The 16,577-nt window shown below is 56.3% G+C and overlaps 2 protein-coding genes across 2 annotated transcripts in view; one reads left to right on the top strand and one right to left on the bottom strand.

Annotated features, from left to right (window-relative positions):
• Qrich2 (glutamine rich 2) overlaps positions 1–3,747 on the top strand; it is a 31,994-nt gene extending 28,247 nt beyond the window's left edge. The window contains exons 30-32 of the mRNA XM_042702643.1: positions 388–557; positions 1,758–1,815; positions 3,563–3,747. Coding sequence (XP_042558577.1) covers positions 388–557; positions 1,758–1,815; positions 3,563–3,747 — 413 coding nt within the window. The remainder of the gene's footprint in view (positions 1–387; positions 558–1,757; positions 1,816–3,562) is intronic.
• Positions 3,748–6,748: 3,001 nt separating this feature from the next.
• Positions 6,749–11,750, bottom strand: Ubald2 (UBA like domain containing 2). Its single transcript, XM_042665474.1, has 3 exons — positions 11,367–11,750; positions 11,182–11,244; positions 6,749–7,145 (listed from the first exon to the last, which is right to left on the bottom strand). The coding sequence occupies exons 1-3, from the start codon at positions 11,484–11,486 to the stop codon at positions 6,837–6,839; spliced, it is 492 nt and encodes a 163-aa protein (XP_042521408.1). The 5' UTR covers positions 11,487–11,750; the 3' UTR covers positions 6,749–6,836.
• Between the last annotated feature and the right edge of the window lie 4,827 nt (positions 11,751–16,577).

Here is a 16,577-nt window from a genome sequence, read left to right as displayed (position 1 = left end):
GCTGTCTCCTGAGTCCTACCACCTGGCAATGATGTGTGCTTTCTATCACTGCCCAGGGTGCAGGGGTAGGGCATTGCCGGTGGCCATGTCTTGTCTTCCTGTTCTGTACCAAAATCCCCTGCCCAGAACTCACCGTACCAATGTGTATAAGCACTCAGAAAATCGGAGTGGATAGACGGGAGGGCGGATGATGAGTAGAGCGACGGGGAGATGTGTGGGTACCGGCAGGGACAAAGGATGGACTGATGGTGGGTGGGTGTGGGAACGCAGCGCTCCAAAAGGGCTCATGTGCCCGGCAAATGGCCTGCGCCACGCCTCAGTGTCCTGGGTCCCCGCAGAGCCCTCTCCCTGTGCTGGGACCGACCCTTGCCTCCGCTGCCTCCTCAGCCTCGGGGATGACAAAGCACAAGTCCAGGCTGTCCCGGGCCCACATCTCCAGGCAGCTGTCCCTCGGCAGCAATGGCCAGCTGTTCTCTCGGCCTCACAGCGCTCAGATGTCCCCTGACAACTCAGGTAGGAAGCTTCCTGCTGGATGGATTGTCCTTCTGGGAAGCCTGGTCTGGTCTGTCTTCCTGCCTCACAGCCCCCCAAGCCCAATCCCTTTCCCATCCATACTGGGTTGTTTGGTTTTTTGTTTTTTTGGGGGGGTCAGTCATGGGGCTTGAACTCTGGGCCTGGGCACTGTCCCTCAGCTCTTCAGCTCAAGGCCAGTGCTCTACCACTAGAGCCACAGCGCCACTTCCGGCTTTTTCTGCTTATGTGGTGCTGAGGAATCGAACCCAGGGCCTCCTGCATGCAAGGCAAGTGCTCTACCACTGAGCCACCTTCCCAGCCCCTCACCCATGCTAGAGACATCAAGGGCCTTTTAGTAGCTGCAGGGTGGGATGGAATGGGAGGAAGGAGAGAGAAAATCCAGTCACTGTGTGCTTAATTGGTGCTAGGTCTGTAGGGTGGACACTCACTGTGCTATTCCATACGAAGGGTGGCAGTCACAGGCTCCAGACCCAAGTCCTTCCCTGCTCAAATGCTTAGCTCGTCAGTCAACCTCACAGGCCCTGAAAGGTCCGAATGGCTGGTAGACAGCAGGGCCAGGCCCTGGGACTCCTCTCCAAATTTGTTTTGTTTTTGTAATTTTGTGTGCCCCTCCTGGGGGCTTGAACTCAGGGCCTGGGCACTGTCTCCCTGAGCTTTTTTTTTTTTTCCCTGGAGGCTAGCACTCTACCACTTGAGCCACAGCTCCTTTCAGCTTTCATTGGTGATTAATTCAAGATAAGAGTCTCATGGGCTTTCCTGCCCAGGCTGGCTTGGAGCCCAATCCTCAGATCTCAGCTGCTTAGATAGCTGGGATTATAGGCTTGGGCCACTGGTGCCAGCTCCACGCCTGTTTTGAAGGCAGTCCTTCCTTCCTGCTCCCAGGCCTGGGAAACACCCAGCATCCCTGCTCTCCCGCATTCACTGGACCCCACTGGAGTGCAGCGAGCAAGGCCTCGGGGCTTAGCCCCACAGGGTCTAGAGTTCTTTGCTGGGACATGGGGCTGGGGAGTTGGGTCACTTGAGGCTGGTCCCACTGTAGACCTCAGTTTCCTCATCTGTCATGGAGGGGGTGCTGAATTTGTGCTGCTTACCTGTCTGAGCTCCCAAGAAAACAGAACGTGCTGATATTCCTCCTCTAAAACAGTCCTGTACCCACAGCATTTTGCAGATGGCTGCAGGAAATTCTGGAATCTCTGGGACCCACACCACACCCCTGTCCCCAGGCTAAGAACCAGAGCCTGCAGGCCATCTTTTCATTCCTGAATTCAGTGAGGGCCTGTGGCAAAGGAGAGGGAAGGGGATAAAAGGTAGCACCGTCCCTCCCCCCCTTCAGGAGGCTGAGATCTGAGGATCATGGTTCAAAGCCAGCCTCCGCAGCAAAGTCTATGAGACTCTTATCTCCAATGAACCATCAGAAGACTGGAAGTGGCACTGTAGCTCAAGCAGTAGAGCCTTGAGCTGAAGAGCTGAGGGACAGCGCGCAGGTCCAGAGTTCAAGCCCCACGACTGACAAAAAAAACAAACAAAAAACAAAAAAAAAGGCAGTACCCCAGCCTTCATTGAGGTCTTTTCTGGCTAGGCATTGTTTGGGTTTACACGTATGAACACCAATGTTAGCTCCAGTACAGCCTGGGGAGACTGAGGTATCTGCCTGAGGCTACACAGCTAGGAAGTGGCAGAACTGGAATTCATGGCCAGTCTGGCCTCAGAGCCAGTTACCAAGGAGAAGGGGCTGGAGGAGAGGGCTTCTGAGGCTTTCTTAGCTCCTTCCCCCCAGGCACTCCACTGTCTACTCCAACGACTTTTAAAATACAGAAGCAGGGGCTGGGAAGGTAGCTCAGTGGTACAGCGCTTGCCTTGCATGCCTTGCATGCCTGAGGCCCTGGGTTCAATTCCTCAGCACCACATTAGAAAAAAGCCAGAAGTGGCATTGTGGCTCAAGTGGTAGAGCGCTAGCCTTGAGCTGAAGAGCTGAGGGACAGCGCCCAGGCCCAGAGTTCAGGCCCCACAACCAGAACCCCCCCAAAAAAATACAGAAGCAGGGGAAAGGAATGGTGTTCAGGAAAAACTTCTGTGCCTATAGGGTGACTATTGTGAGAACAGCCCTTGCGTATGTACCTGTGCAAGTACTGGGGCTTGAATTCAGGGTCTGGATGCTATCCTTTAGCTTTTTCATTCAAGACCGGCACTCTACCACTTGGGCCATACCTCCACTTCTGACTTTTTGCTGATTAATTGGAGATGAGAACCTCATGGACTTGACGTGGTGGGTCTTGAACTCGGACCTGGGTGCTGTCCCTGAGCCACAGCCCCACTTCTGATTTTCTGGTGGTTAACTGGAAATAAGAATCTCAGGACTTTCCTGCCCAGGCTGGCTTTGAACCATGATCCTCAGATCTAAGCCTCCTGCGTAGCTAGACTTACAGGCGTGAGCAATCAGCACCCAGCTCATCATGGACTTGTTTTTTTTTGTTTGTTTGTTTTTTGTCAGTTCGAGGGGGCTTGAACTCTGGGCCTGGGCGCTGACCCTCAGCTCTAGTGCTCTACTATTTGAGCCACAGTGCCACTTCCAGCCTTTTCTGCTTATGTGGTACTGAGGAATCGAACCCAGGGCCTCATGCATGTGAGGCAAGCACTCTACCACTGAGCCACCTTCCCAGTCCCCAGGGCTTTGTCTGAGCTTGCTTCAAACCCTGATCCTCAGCTCTCCGCCTCCTTAGTCTTAAGATTACAGGGGTGAGCCACCAGTGTGGGGCAGCGCCAGCCTAAGCAGGAAGCATTACAGCTTCAGGGCCCAGGCAGGAGGGCAGGGCAGAGCGCCTGTTCACTAGTTGTCATTCGCGAGGATTAGAAAGGGGTTTCCAGTCTTTGCTCACCAGCTCCAATGTGCACTTGCACTGAGCACCCCAGCCCATCAGCCTGGCTAAGGGGGCTGTTCCTGGCTCCCCTAGACTTTGGGCACGCTGGGGTGGAACGTGGCAAACTTGGGAACTGAGGCAGAGCCGGCTAAGTCCCTCTTGTCTTGCAGAGTCTTCTTTGAAGCAACAGGAGGAAGCCTCTGAGGGGCGTTCCTCCCAGGGGGGCTTCCGGGAGACAGAAAGCCTGCCCGAGGCCCTCCAGGGAAGGGCTGCAAGTTTAGGCAAGCCTCTCGCAGACGAAGAAGAGGATGAGGAGCCCACCCGGGGGCCCAGGTCATCTGCCCGGACTCTGTGAGCAGAGCTTGAAATAAATGTTGGGGAAGGAGCTGTGCTTAGCTGAGGCTTCTCTGCGGGCTTTGACCTCGGCAGGATGGAGTGAGCGGGAGGTGGCGCCAGCTGTTGGGCCAGGCCTCCAGGCGGCTCTCATGCCCACGTGCATGCACGCGCATGTGGCTAAACTTTTCTTGGAGAGCAGCAAGTCTGGGGTACAGTCCAGAATCACCAGGCCCCTAGAAGATGGAGCCCTGTCCCAAAGGGTGCTTGAAAGGTCAGCTGTGGCCAGACTCCAGACCCCACTTGGGATGAGCTGGGCCTTCTTCCGCCCTGACAGCTAGTCCAGCCACGCCTTCTCCAGCTAGTCTTTGGGCTGGCCTAAGGCTCACTGAGCAGAAACTGCAAACCCACTCCAAGAGATGGGGGTACAGCTGTTCACTGCTTCCCCCACCGCCGCCCAGACCACACCGCCCCCCACAGGTGCCACCAGCCACCTGTGAAAACCTGCAGCCACCAGGAAGGGGCGCGCTGGCTGCGCGCGGGGAGGCGCTGTGAGCAGAGGCTGGCACGGCTAGTGCCCGGCCAGTGCACTAGCCTTGCCAACTGCAAGGTGAGCCTTTGTCCTGCTCCAGCTGGTGGGCAGGCCTCACTGCTGCCCCCCCCCCATGTTCAAGGCCTGAGGAACAGGGAGAGAGCAGCAACTGCAAGGGATAGGTCCCCAGCACGACCATCACCCACAGAAACCTCCCGGGCGTGGCGTGCCCCCCCACCCCCAGCCAGAGGTTCCCCCAGCAACCACAGTGGCCTCTCTACCTGGGGCCTAGGAAGCCCTGAGTCATCCAGGCAGGCTCTGCGCAGGTTTGTTCAGAATGGCCACGGGGCTCCCCCCATCTCCCCAGTTCCCACCTACCCCCCTCTCACAGGGCTCATCTTGGGGTGTGAGAAGAAGGGGTGACAAGATCACACAGGAAGAGTTCCAGAAACAGCCAAGAAATGTGTTTCTCACCCCTGGCCTGGCGTGGGCGAAGGCGGGCTTGGCTGGGGGTGTCGGGGGGGGTGCCCCCTTCTCCCTCTGTCTGAGCCTTTATAGAGCCATGGAGCACTGGGGTTGGATGGGAAGAGGAGCCGCCTGGACAGTCCCCAGCAGGTGCCCAGCCCAGTGCCCTTTTCTCTGTAAGCAAGAGGCAGGGCCAACACCCCCCCCCCCCCACTCGCCAAGCTCCCATTTCTCTCACCCCAGCCTCACCCTGCGGTGAAATGTCAGGAGGTCGGCTCAGTTTCCCAGGTTCAGAAGCCAAATTCTACAGTGTGGCAGGGCCTTGCCCCACGCCCACGAGAGGAGCCGCAGTCCCCAAGCTGCCCGGCAGCCCCCTCCACCCCATGCCACCCACACACCTGGGCGGCCTCTGGGGGAAGACCCAGCCCACAGGCCTCACAGGGGCTCCCCCTGCGGCCTGGGAAAGCACAGGTGGGCAGAGGCAGGGGCAAGGCGGGGAGGAGTCCCCGGGGTTTTCAACCAGGAAACAAAACCGAAAGGACAGAGCCAGCTTCCAGGTCCATCCATGTCACACACAGGAGACAGGGTTTGTGAGCAGGGGTTCCACTCCACTAGAGGGCCCAGGCGGCCCGGGCAAGAGCGAGAAGATTCAAGGCCTGGAGACTGGCCCGGGGGCTGTTTCACTTCACCCTGGGTCCCACACACCCAGACCCAGGTCTGTGTCCAAATAGTTCTGGGTCTTTCTCAAACCATGAGGAGCAATAGGCCATACTCAGGGGTGCTGGGCAGGCTCCGAATCCACCTCAACACGCAGATCGCGGGCACTGAGAAGGGGCACTGGCCCCAACAGGATGGAAGCAAGCTGAGGGCCTGGGCCGGCCTATGGGTAGTTTCCCCACGGGCTGGAGAGGACACATCTCCTGGGGGGAAGCGGAGCGGGGGGCCCAGCCTTCAGGCTGCCAGGTTCAAGGGCAGCTCTCCCAGGTGCAATGGGGTTTCTAGGACTGAGTGCCAGGGGCTCCAGACAGGGCCAAGCAGAGAGGGCACAGCATCCAAGTCAGGGCACACCCCTACCCCGCCAGCACCACCCAACACCCTGGCGTGGGTGTCCTCCACTGGGCAAAGCAACTCCACGAGCCAAACCACTGGGCCCCTCTCCAAAGCGCAGACCAGCCAGCACCCCACCATCCCCTCCCTAAACCCCAACCAAACAAAAGCATCACAAACCAGGGAAATTGGAAAAGTCTCTTTTTTTTTAGTTTTTTTTTTTTTTAAATTAAAATTTCACCCTGGTGAGATACGACTGGGATTGAACTCAGCCCAAAGGCGGCTAAAAGGCGGCTTTCTCCTGTGTCTCCCCCACCCTCCTGCCCTGGACACACGGGGAGGGGGCGGGGGCTTTGTGGAGCTAGGGTAGGCAGAGCCTCGAGCCACACTCAACAGGGGCTGGCCTTCGACGCCAGCCAGCTCTTCAGTCCTGTGAACCTTGCACACCCCGAAGAGGTCACAAGCAGCAATCAGGGCTGGCAAAGAGATGGAGAGGAGTCCTGGAGACAGCAGCAACAGAACCAGGACATAGCGATAGAGGGGACAATCCCACCATGCCCTGCTGGGACCCCCCCCCACTACAGCCAGTTAATGCTCTTTCCCAGGCCGGAGCAGAAGTCTGATTGCAGGTATGCCTTCTGGAGGAAGCAGCTCAAAACACCCCAACTGCAAGATGTAAGAGCACTTCATCTGGCTGTGAGTCACCCCCTTTCCCCCAAGGTCAGGTTGTCCTTCCCCTCAAACCCCAACACCCCACGAGTGCCAACCCCACTTTCACATACATTAGCTATATTTATATATCCGTATATATTATATATATTAAAAAGAGGGGAAAAAAAACTTGCCCAAAGAAAAACTCCTGCGGGACCCAAGTAGCCCAGGACCTTTACTGTCCCCCCCAACCCACAAAAAAACTTCTTTTATAAAATCTTCCAGTGCGATCTTCAGGAAAACCTCCCCCTCCCTTGAACCCCCTCCCTCCCTGCCCCTCCTCCATGTCCCCACAACCCTGGACTGCCCTCCCCCTCCCTCCCCCGCTCCAGCCCAGGGCCCAGCGGCATCCAGTCTCATCTCTGGCCATCCACGGCTGCCACGGCTTTCTGCTGGGCGCCCCCCTGCTGTGCCCCGGGGGGCCACATGGGCTGTGGGCAGTGGAGACGGAAGGACGTGGGGGAGGAGGGTGGCATCCAGGGCGGCTGGTGGCTGGGCGGGGATGAGGCCCAGAAGGGGCTGAAGTTGGTAGGGGGCGAGCAGGCCACGGCTGTCATGGGGCTGTTGCTGCTCTGCAGACCCTCGGAGGCGCGAAGCTTCGAGAACATGGCCAGGGCGTCAGGGAAGTTCGGGGGTGTGGCAGGGGTGTTGCTAGGAGTACACATCTGTGGGAGGAAACACAGTTGTGGGGAGGGCTGCCTGCCAGCGCAGCGCCGTCTCTCTTGGCCCATTTTTCATCCTACAGGCAGCCTGGACAGGACACGAACCCCCTCCACGCACGGGTTAAAAAAAGAAGAAAAGGCAAACCCCGCCAACCCGTGAGCACCGCAGGAGCTTAGAAGTGAACGCGTGCCAGGTAGCGGAAGGAAATGGTTAATTCCAACCCTAAGCGAAGGTGTTGGATTAAGCCAAAGGACAAGGAGTAGCCCAGGACAGCATTGCCCAGCACTCAGCCACCTGGCTCCCTCCATCATGCTCCCTCAGATGCCCCCGGGGTGTCTGCCAGACCAGACCAGGGTCTCCTCTTGTGCTAGCCCAGAAATGCTGTGCTTCCTTGGGGTAGTATGCAACCCACGTTCACAACCCAAAGACCTCGACTCCACTGCCCGCCTCCCTTTTGGAGGCCTGGTGGGCTGAATTATGCTTCCCATCTTATAAACCAGTTTACCAGGCCCAGAGATCACGCCATGACTGGCAGTGCAACCCAGAGCGGGGATCAGAGCTACCGAGCTGGACTTCTCAGCTTCCAAGCCTATGGGCCTGAGCTCAGAACCGCGCTCCTGGCTCACACTACATTCGTGCTCCGGGGCTCCTAGGACAGGATGGACAGTAGCTAGCCATGCTGCTCCCCACCCCTGGGGCCACCAGCTCTATCCTGCCAGCCTGCCTTTGGCCAGAGGTGGCACTCCCAAGTCTTCTTCCTCAGGGCAGCTCCAAAAACTGCCTTTGGCCCCTCTCCTGGAGGAGCTAGCTACGCTGGGACCACAACGAAACCAGACCTCCAGGCCCGCCGCCAGGCTAGGGGTGGGGACCTGCAGAATTCCCAAGTCAAACCAAAGCCAGAACGTGAAGTGGGGACTCCCACCCCAAAGGCAGAGACGCCTTCAGCTCCCAGGAAGTACGGACCAACTGTTTTCCCAGGAGCCCTTACAGGAGGCCAAAGGACTCAGCCAGAGGTTGGGCCCAACCCAGACACTGTCCTCCTACCCTAACCATTCCCTCCCCCCCACCCCCCTGACTTCTCCTCAGCAGCAGGAAACAATGAATGGGGGGGGGGGGTAAGGGTGGAGGCCAATTGCATCACAGCATCGTGACCGACTTCCCCAGTTCACCCAGCCAGGGAGGCCTGGCCCCTCTAACAGCCACCGGGCTTCAGAGAACAGCCCTAGGTGGCTAACAGGGCCTGTGCCCACCCGCCTGCCTGGGTGAGCTTGGGCAAGTCCATGCATCTCTCTGGAGCTTCTCTCTTGCTTCAGCCGAGCCAGGGGCTGGGGCGAGACTCTGTAATGGCCCCTCTGCAGTTCCCAGCGTGACCCAGGTCTCCGGCTCCCAGTTCACACTGCCCTGCCTGGGCCCCTCTAGATCCAACTGCAGACCGCTTCTTACCAACCAGGGAAGCTCCCCCAACCGTGGCAACCTCCAACAATCTCCGGGACAATCATTTATAAGTGATCCATGCCCAGGTCACATGTGGTAATGCCAGTGTTTTTGTTTAATTTTTCTCTTTGTCTCAAGCTGCCAATTCTTAATTTTTTTTAAAAAATTTTTGGCACCAGGACTGAGGCTACCCACTCTTGCTTGGCTTTTTTCACTCAAGGCTGGTGCTCTACCACTTCAGTCACTACTCTATGTTTTGGACATTTTGCTGGTTAAGTGGAGATAAGAGTCTTTCAGCTTTGTCTGCCTGAGCTGGCTTCAAACCTCCATCCTCAGATCTCAATCTTCTTTTTTTTTTTTTGGTTGGTTGTGGGGCTGGAAGTCTGGGCCTGAGCGCTGTCCCTCAGCTCTTCAGCTCAAGGCAAGCACTCTACCACTTGAGCCACAGTGCCACTTCCGGTTCTCTAGTGGTTTATTGGAGATAAGAGTTTCACGGACTTTCTTGCCTGCTCTGGCTTTGAACCTTGACCCTCAGATCTCAGCCTCCTGAGTAGCTAGGGTGACAGGCGTGAGCCACTCGTGCCCGGCTTTCAGATCTCAATCTTCTGAGTAGCTGGGATTACAGGAGCGAATCACTGGTGCGTGCCTTGAAAGTGCCAACTCTTGAGGGGTGGCAGGGTGTTCTTTTGGGGCTGATGAAGCCCAGTGGTTGTCACTGATGGACACAGGGATTATAAAACCTGCTGCCTTCTTCCAGGGAAGTTTCTGAAGATTACAGGCCCCCTAGGCTTGGCCGAGAAAGGGAAAGTGCTCATCCCAGTGAACCTCCCTGTTCGGGCCCCTTAGAATGGCCGTGTTGTTCCAAATGGCCAGTTGACAGGAACAAACCTCAAGGCTCTTTAGGGGGAGGGAGGAGGAGACAAACCTCAAGGCTCTTTAGGGGGAGGGAGGAGGAGACAGGGAGCTCCCAGGGCTCTGGGAGCCAGAGGATTCCATGGCTGGATGCTGGTGTGGGATCTCCTAGACATAAAACCTCTACTGCGCTTATTAGCCAGGCCTGAGCTGCCAGTCCAGCAGCCAGCCCTGTGCTCTTCCATCTCGCTCTTAATGCCATTCTCCGTTGATTCCTAGGCGGCAGGAGGAATTGGTGAGAAACTTGAAAACAGGGTGCCAAGAAGAAAGCGGCACAACACATGGCAGAAGAGCCATATGTGGTCTCTGCCTTGGAGAGAGCTCATTGGCCAAGGACACCAAAAAAGAAAAAAAAAGCCCAAAATGCACTCTGAAAACCACAGCAGCTCTCAGGGAGAATGAATGTTTTACAACCCCCCACCACGGAGCCCAAACCCTTCCACCTCACGGGGCTAATAGGTAACCAGGGGCTGGGATGGGGGGGTGGAGTGGAAAAGGGATAGCCCCGGCCTCCAGAAAGCAGGGCTGTAGCTAGCAGCCCCGGGCCAGAAGGGCAAAGGCTCCTGCCTGGGGCCAGAACGGAGAAGAAAACAAATCCAGCCGGAGCCAGTAAGGTTTCCTGAACTGTGTGGAACCTTCCTTAAGATAAAAAGTAGATTCTAGGCCTTATCTTGGGTCAAAAATCTGTCTGCCTGTCCCAACCGGGTCTGTTCCCTGAGAAGGACCAGCATACCTTTGTGGCTTCCTGAGCCAGGGTGGATTTATATTCCCTTCCCCGTTTCCTGTGGGGCTGGGGGGGGGGGGAGGGGCTGCGCTCGACGACCCCCACGAACCCCCTCTGCGCCCCTGGATGTGTCAGCTCATCCTCCGCGGCCCCCTCCCCAGGCCCGGCTACCCGGATCCCGAGCCCCCGTTAGTCCCCGGGGTCAGGATCGCCCCTTCCTCCTGTCCCCTCATTCCGGCGCCCCCCCCCCGTCCCTCCCCCGCCTCCAACCGGGAACAGCGCCCCGGGTTCGGCGTCGGCCCCGGCGTCGGCCGGGCCGGGCGGCCGGGAGCGCTCTTTCCTGGAAGACATTTTGGCTCTTTGTTTACATTCGCGGTGCGGCGCTCCCCGGCAACATGGCTGTCACCGCGGCGCTGACAGCGGCCGGGCCGGCGCCCCGGCGCCCCGGCCCCGGCCCCGGCGGCCCCGGCGCCCCCGGCCCCGGCCCCGACACCCCCGGCCCCGACACCCCCGGCCCCGGCCCCAGCGCCCCCGGCCCCGGCACCCCGGCCCCGGCACCCCCGGCCCCGGCCCCGACACCCCCGGCCCCGGCCCCAGCGCCCCCGGCCCCGGCACCCCCGGCCCCGGCGCCCCCGGCACCCCCGGCCCCGGCACCCCCGGCCCCGACACCCCCGGCCCCGGCACCCCCGGCCCCCGGCCCCGGCACCCCCGGCCCCGGCCCCGGCATCCCCGGCCCCCGGCGCCCCCGGCCCCGACACCCCCGGCCCCGGCCCCGGCCCCGGCACCCCCGGCCCCGGCCCCGGCACCCCCGGCCCCGACACCCCCGGCCCCGGCCCCGGCCCCGGCACCCCCGGCCCCGACACCCCCCGGCCCCGGCCCCGGCACCCCCGGCCCCGGCCCCGGCCCCGGCACCCCCGGCCCCGGCACCCCCGGCCCCGACACCCCCCCCCTCCCCCCGCCGCACTCACCATCTGCGGGGGGTGGTGGCTGCTGGGAATGTTGCTCTCTTGGAAAAACGTGCTCAGGGCGGTCTGCGGACAAACACGGGGCGCGGCGGCGTGAGCGCGGGCCCGGCCGGCTCGGCCCCGCCGGCTCCCGGCCCGCGCCCCCCGCGAGCCCCCGGCCCCCGGCGCCCGCGGCCCCCCGCGCGCACCTCGAACTGCCAGTGCGCCGCCTGCAGCAGCTGCTTCGCCTGGTCGGCCGCGCAGCCCGCCGCCAGCACGAACTGGTTGATCATGACCTGGTGCCTCAGCTCGTCCATGTTCACCGACATGGCGCGACGCCAGGCCCGGCGCGAGCGGCCGCGCGGATCCGGGGCTCGGCGGCCCGCGGAGGCCTCCCTCAGCGCTCGCTCGCCGCCGCCGCCGCCGCCCCGGCCGCCGCCGCCGCCGGGCGAATGTTGTGGTTCGACTCCCGCGGCCCGGCCGACACCACAAACAACGGCGCGGGGCGGGGCCCGGGTGTCCCAACGTTCCGGGGCCTCCAGTCGCCGCCGCTGATTGGTCGGCGCGCCGCTCCGCCAGCGACGGGCTCTCAGACGGACGTGCGATTCGAATCCTGCAGGCGACCCGGCAGCTCTGTTTCTCTTTTCGCCGGGCCGCGCCCATTGGCGGAGCTCAGCGCCGTGGGGCGTCTCCGCATTGGCCGGCTGCTGTGTTTTGGCCCATTCTGCATCGGGATTGGCCGAATCCGGGCGGTGGGGGCGGAGACGCACGTGTTGATTGGCCTACCGTGGGGCTGTTTGAACTCAACTTGAAAACCTTGAGTGGCTGGTGATTGGCCGGGGCTCTTGTGTTTGCTGTTGTAGACTTGGCGGGGGGGGGGGGGGGGGGGGGGGGGGGGGGGGGGGTGCGGCCAAGTTCATTCATTACTTCATTGAAACTGAACGTGCTCAGCTGGAAAAGCAAGACGGAGTGCCTTTGACTCATTTCCTCTGAAAGATGTGGTCATCTCGAGAAACAGAATGATCAAAATAGAAAACACAGGACTTCTCCAGCGGCTCCTCTCAAAAGTATTTAAGTTTTAAAATAACTTCCAAGAGTCTCTAGTTTGTTTGTTTGTTTTTTAACAAGTGCTGCAAGGCTTTGGTTAAATTCCCAGCACCAGGAACGATTTAGAAGGAAGGGAGGAGGAGGGGGGAAAGAGGGAGGAGGGGGGAAGAAGAGGGAGGGGGAGGAGGGGGAGGGAGGGAGGGGGAGGAGGGTGCTGGTGGCTCACATCTGTAATCCTAGCTACTCAGGAGACTGAAGTCTGAGGATCATGGTTCGAAGCCAGACCAGGCAGGAAAGTCCGTGAAGCTCTTTATCTCGGATTAACCACCAGAAAAGCCGGAAGTAGAGCTGAGTGTTAGAGCACTAGACTTAAGAGAGAAAGCCTCAGAACCAACACACACACACATACACACACAGGTTTTTAGGCCCTTTCCAGCTCCTTCCTAATCACTACCCATCACAAAGATGGAGCACTCTTCTTCTCGGTTGTAAAACCAAAAGCCTTAATCTCTGGGGATGTAAACAAATAGCTATGTACAACCAAAGTAGCTTAAGAGGAAAAACCACTTTCTCAGCAGTGACTAATATCTCAAGCTGAGGATTTTTTTTTAATTGTTGGACCTAACTATAGCCTTAATTTTTTTAAAAAAATCTTTTTAAAAATAATGAATGTTTATGTACAGGTTACAGGTTCTCAACTCCAGCCCTTCATTTATTTTTAGAGAGGTGTCTCACTGTATTGCCTGGGCTGACTTGGAACTCAGGGATCAAGTGACTCCTCCTGCCCTGTTCCACCTAACCCCACCAGCAGCCAGCATTAAAGGCACGTGCCAGTCAACCCCAGCAAACCTAGACCTACGTGGGTTGAATTGTGTCTCCACCATCTAGATTAGGATTTGACCTTTAGCGTCTTGGTTGGGAATTGTGGGGGTGGAGAAAGACTAGGAATTTAACCAGATTGGCATATGGGGAGAAGTTAGGAAGATAAATACAGCTCACCCTCTGCATTCCAGCCTTCAACCAACCACAGATCAAAAGCTTTTTTTTTTTTTTTTTTAATGTGTGCTAGGGTGCTGAGTCAGTGGCCAGAGCAGATTCAGTGTGAGCCCTGCCTTGAGCTTGATTTTTACCATCAAAACAAACAAACAAATACATGCATGGCTGGGGTGGGGGATGGCTCATGCCTGTAATCCTAGCTACGTAGGAGGCTGAGATCTGGGGATCAGGGTTCAAGCCAACTCTGGCTTGAAGTGTGAGACTCTTATTTCCAATTAACCACAAAAAAAGAAAGAAAGAAAGAAAAATAGAACTGGAGCTGTGACTCAAGTGTTTAGAGCACTGACCCTGAGTACAAAAGCTGAGGAATAGTGCCCAGGCCCAGAGTTCAAGCCCTAGGACTGGAGGGGAAAAAAATCACATGTATGCCTTTTTTCTTGTCTTCACTGAACAACATAGCACATCTACTATTTGCCTTGTATTAGATATTATAGTTAACCTAGAGGTGACTCAAGGTATATGGATGGGTATGAGTAGGTTATAGGCATTTTGTACATAAGGTTCTCTGGAGCACCTAAAAATTTTAGTATGAGTGGACACAAGAGTCTAGAACCATTTCCTCCCAGGTATAGACGACAGTATTGTTGGAGATTTACTGTTGGGTTGCTGTTTCAGGAAGACTTAGTATGTTTTGTTTTAAAATCTGAAACTGCTAATTAGAGTCTATTTTCACTAGTTAGGGATATCTAGAATAGGAGATTAAGAAGAAATCAATCCATGGCTCTATTTATACTTTACCTAAAATGGATTAAACTCTCCCTATAAGAAAACTTGATCAGCCGGGCGCTGGTGGCTCACGCCTGTAATCCTAGCTACTCAGGAGGCTGAGATCTGAGGATCGCGGTTCAAAGCCAGCCCGGGCAGGAGAGACCGTGAGACTCCTATCTCCAATAAACCACCAGAAAACCGGAAGTGGCACTGTAGCTCAAGTGGTAGAGCGCTCGCTTTGAGCTGAAGAGCTGAGGGACAGCGCCCAGGCCCAGAGTTCAAGCCCCACAACCGACAAAAAAAAAAAAAAAGAAAACTTGATCAGGGCTGGGAAGGTGGCTCAATGGTAGAGTGCTTGCCTTTTATGCATGAGGCCCTGGGTTCAATTCCTCAGCACCACATATGCAGAAAAACCCAGAAGTGGTGCTGTGGCTCAAGTGGTAGAGCACTAGCCTTGAGCTGAAGAGCTGAGGGACAGCACCCAGGCCCAGAGTTCAGGCCCCACCACCACCAACAACAGAAAGAAAGAAAGAGGAAGGAAGGAAAGTTGATCATCTATGTATATTAAATTTTTTTATTGTTATTATAAAGGTGATGTACAGAGGGATTACAATTACATAAGTCAGGGAAAGCACATTTATTTTTGGACCATCTCTTCCCTTCCCTTGCTCTCTCTTAGTTTTTCCTTCCATATATGCATTTAAAAAATTAATTTAGTATTCTTTGTTGTGCTCATCCTGAGGTTTGAATTCAGGGCCTGGGTGTGTCCTGAGCTTTTTCATTCAAGGGTAGCACTCTACCCATCTAACCCCATCAATGAGAGTCTTACAAACTTTTCTGCCCAGGCCAGTTTCAAACTGGAACTCAGCCTCCTGAGTAGCAAGGCTAACAGGCATGAGCTACTGATGTCTGGCTTTGACCATATTTTTTTTTAAGTATATGAGAAGGAAAATAGGACCACCAATGTTTACTGATCTAAAGCAAGGACAGGGGATGCAGCTCAGTGGTAGGGTGCTCGCCTATTAGCCAGGAGACCCTGGGCTCCATCCTCAGCACCTCAAAAAGACAAGAAAAATAGCTTTGGGCACTACAATGACTAAATCCTCTTGTGTTTTGCTTTTGGATTGTTTGTGTGTGGAGGGGTAGGAGTCTTATAATTGCCCTTAGACACTCCAAGGTATTCAGAGGCTGAGCCCCTGAGTGTAGCTGGAGGAGCTGGTGTAATTGTTGCTCAGAATCTCTGGGGGATGGATGCCAAGACCTTCTAATAATATCAGAATGTGTGGACATTCTTCCAGTCCCTTCTATAAAATGCTATAGTATTTGCCCATACCTCTGATAGACTTTAAGTCATCTTTAAACTTGAGCATACCTAACATGATATAAATAGCAATTAGGCTGTATTGTTCAGGAAATCATAAGGGAAAAAAATCCTCGAGTACATATCCCATGCAGATACTTTTCTTTTCTCTCTTTCTGAGTATTATTGATCCCGGGTTGACTGAATCTCGGGGAGTGGAGCTGTGGGAAAGAGATGGCCTTGTATGCTTTCCAGCCCTTCTCTTCCCATCATTGCAAGGGAAAACAAAACATGCGCTGCCAGGAGCTTACACTGCTTGGGGCCCAGGCGGCCTCCAGCTGCCTCAGAACAAGGAAGTACTGTCATTGTGGGCCTCAGGGTTTTTTTACAAGTACATATGGGTGTTAAACATGCCAGGGCCATGAGCACGGAGCTGCTTGGATCTGTTCCATGTAGAGACATTTCTGGTGTCAGAAGAACAGTGGCCCTATAGCCTCTAGAGTTTGATTAAGAAGTCCCGAAGCAATCTGGGTGCCGGTGGCCTCACGCCTGTAATCCTAGCTACTCAGGAGGCTGAGATCTGAGCATCAGGGTTCAAAACCAGCCTACTCAGAAAAGTCTGTGAGAATCTTAATCTCCAATTAGCCACCATAACAAGCCAAAAGTGGAGCTGTGGCTCAAGTGGTAGAGCACCAGCCTTGAGCCAAAAAGTCTGCAGGCCTACAACCCAAGCTTTCAGGAGGCAGAAGTAAGATCGGGCATCCAAAATTCCCCTGGGCTCCATAGCGAGTTCAAGACTAGCTTTCAAAAAGGGTCGCCGAATGCTGGTGGCTCACACTTGTAACCCTAACTACTCAGGAGGCTGAGATCTGAAGATCACTGTTCAAAGCCAGCCCAGGCAGAAAATCTCATGAGACTCTTGTCTCCAATAGATCACTCAGAAAATTTCAGCAGCAGGGGCTAGGAAGGTGGCTCAGTAGTTGAGTGCTTGCCTTGCATGCGTGAGGCCGTGGGTTCAATTCCTCAGCACCACATATGCAGAAAAAGCCAAAGTGGCGCTGTGGCTCAAGTGGTAGAGCACTAGCCTTGAGCTGAAGAGCTGAGGGACAGCGCCCAGGCCCAGAGTTCAAGCCCCACAACCGACAAAAAAAAAAAAAGAAAAAGAAAAAGGCAGAAGTGGTGCTGTGGCTTGAGTGGTAGAGCGCTAGTCTTGAGCACAAAGAGGCTCAGAGACAGCGCCCAGACCCTGAGTTCAAGCCCCAGGATTGGGGGGGGGGGGGTGGTGGGAGGAGGTCCAAAATTTCTAAGC

The sequence above is a fragment of the Dipodomys spectabilis genome, unplaced genomic scaffold (assembly GCF_019054845.1).
Source record: "Dipodomys spectabilis isolate Male_0828 unplaced genomic scaffold, ASM1905484v1 ptg000329l, whole genome shotgun sequence".
In the NCBI taxonomy this organism is placed as follows: domain Eukaryota; kingdom Metazoa; phylum Chordata; class Mammalia; order Rodentia; family Heteromyidae; genus Dipodomys; species Dipodomys spectabilis.
Note: the sequence above shows the minus strand (reverse complement) of the source record. Positions and strands in the feature narration are given on the sequence as shown.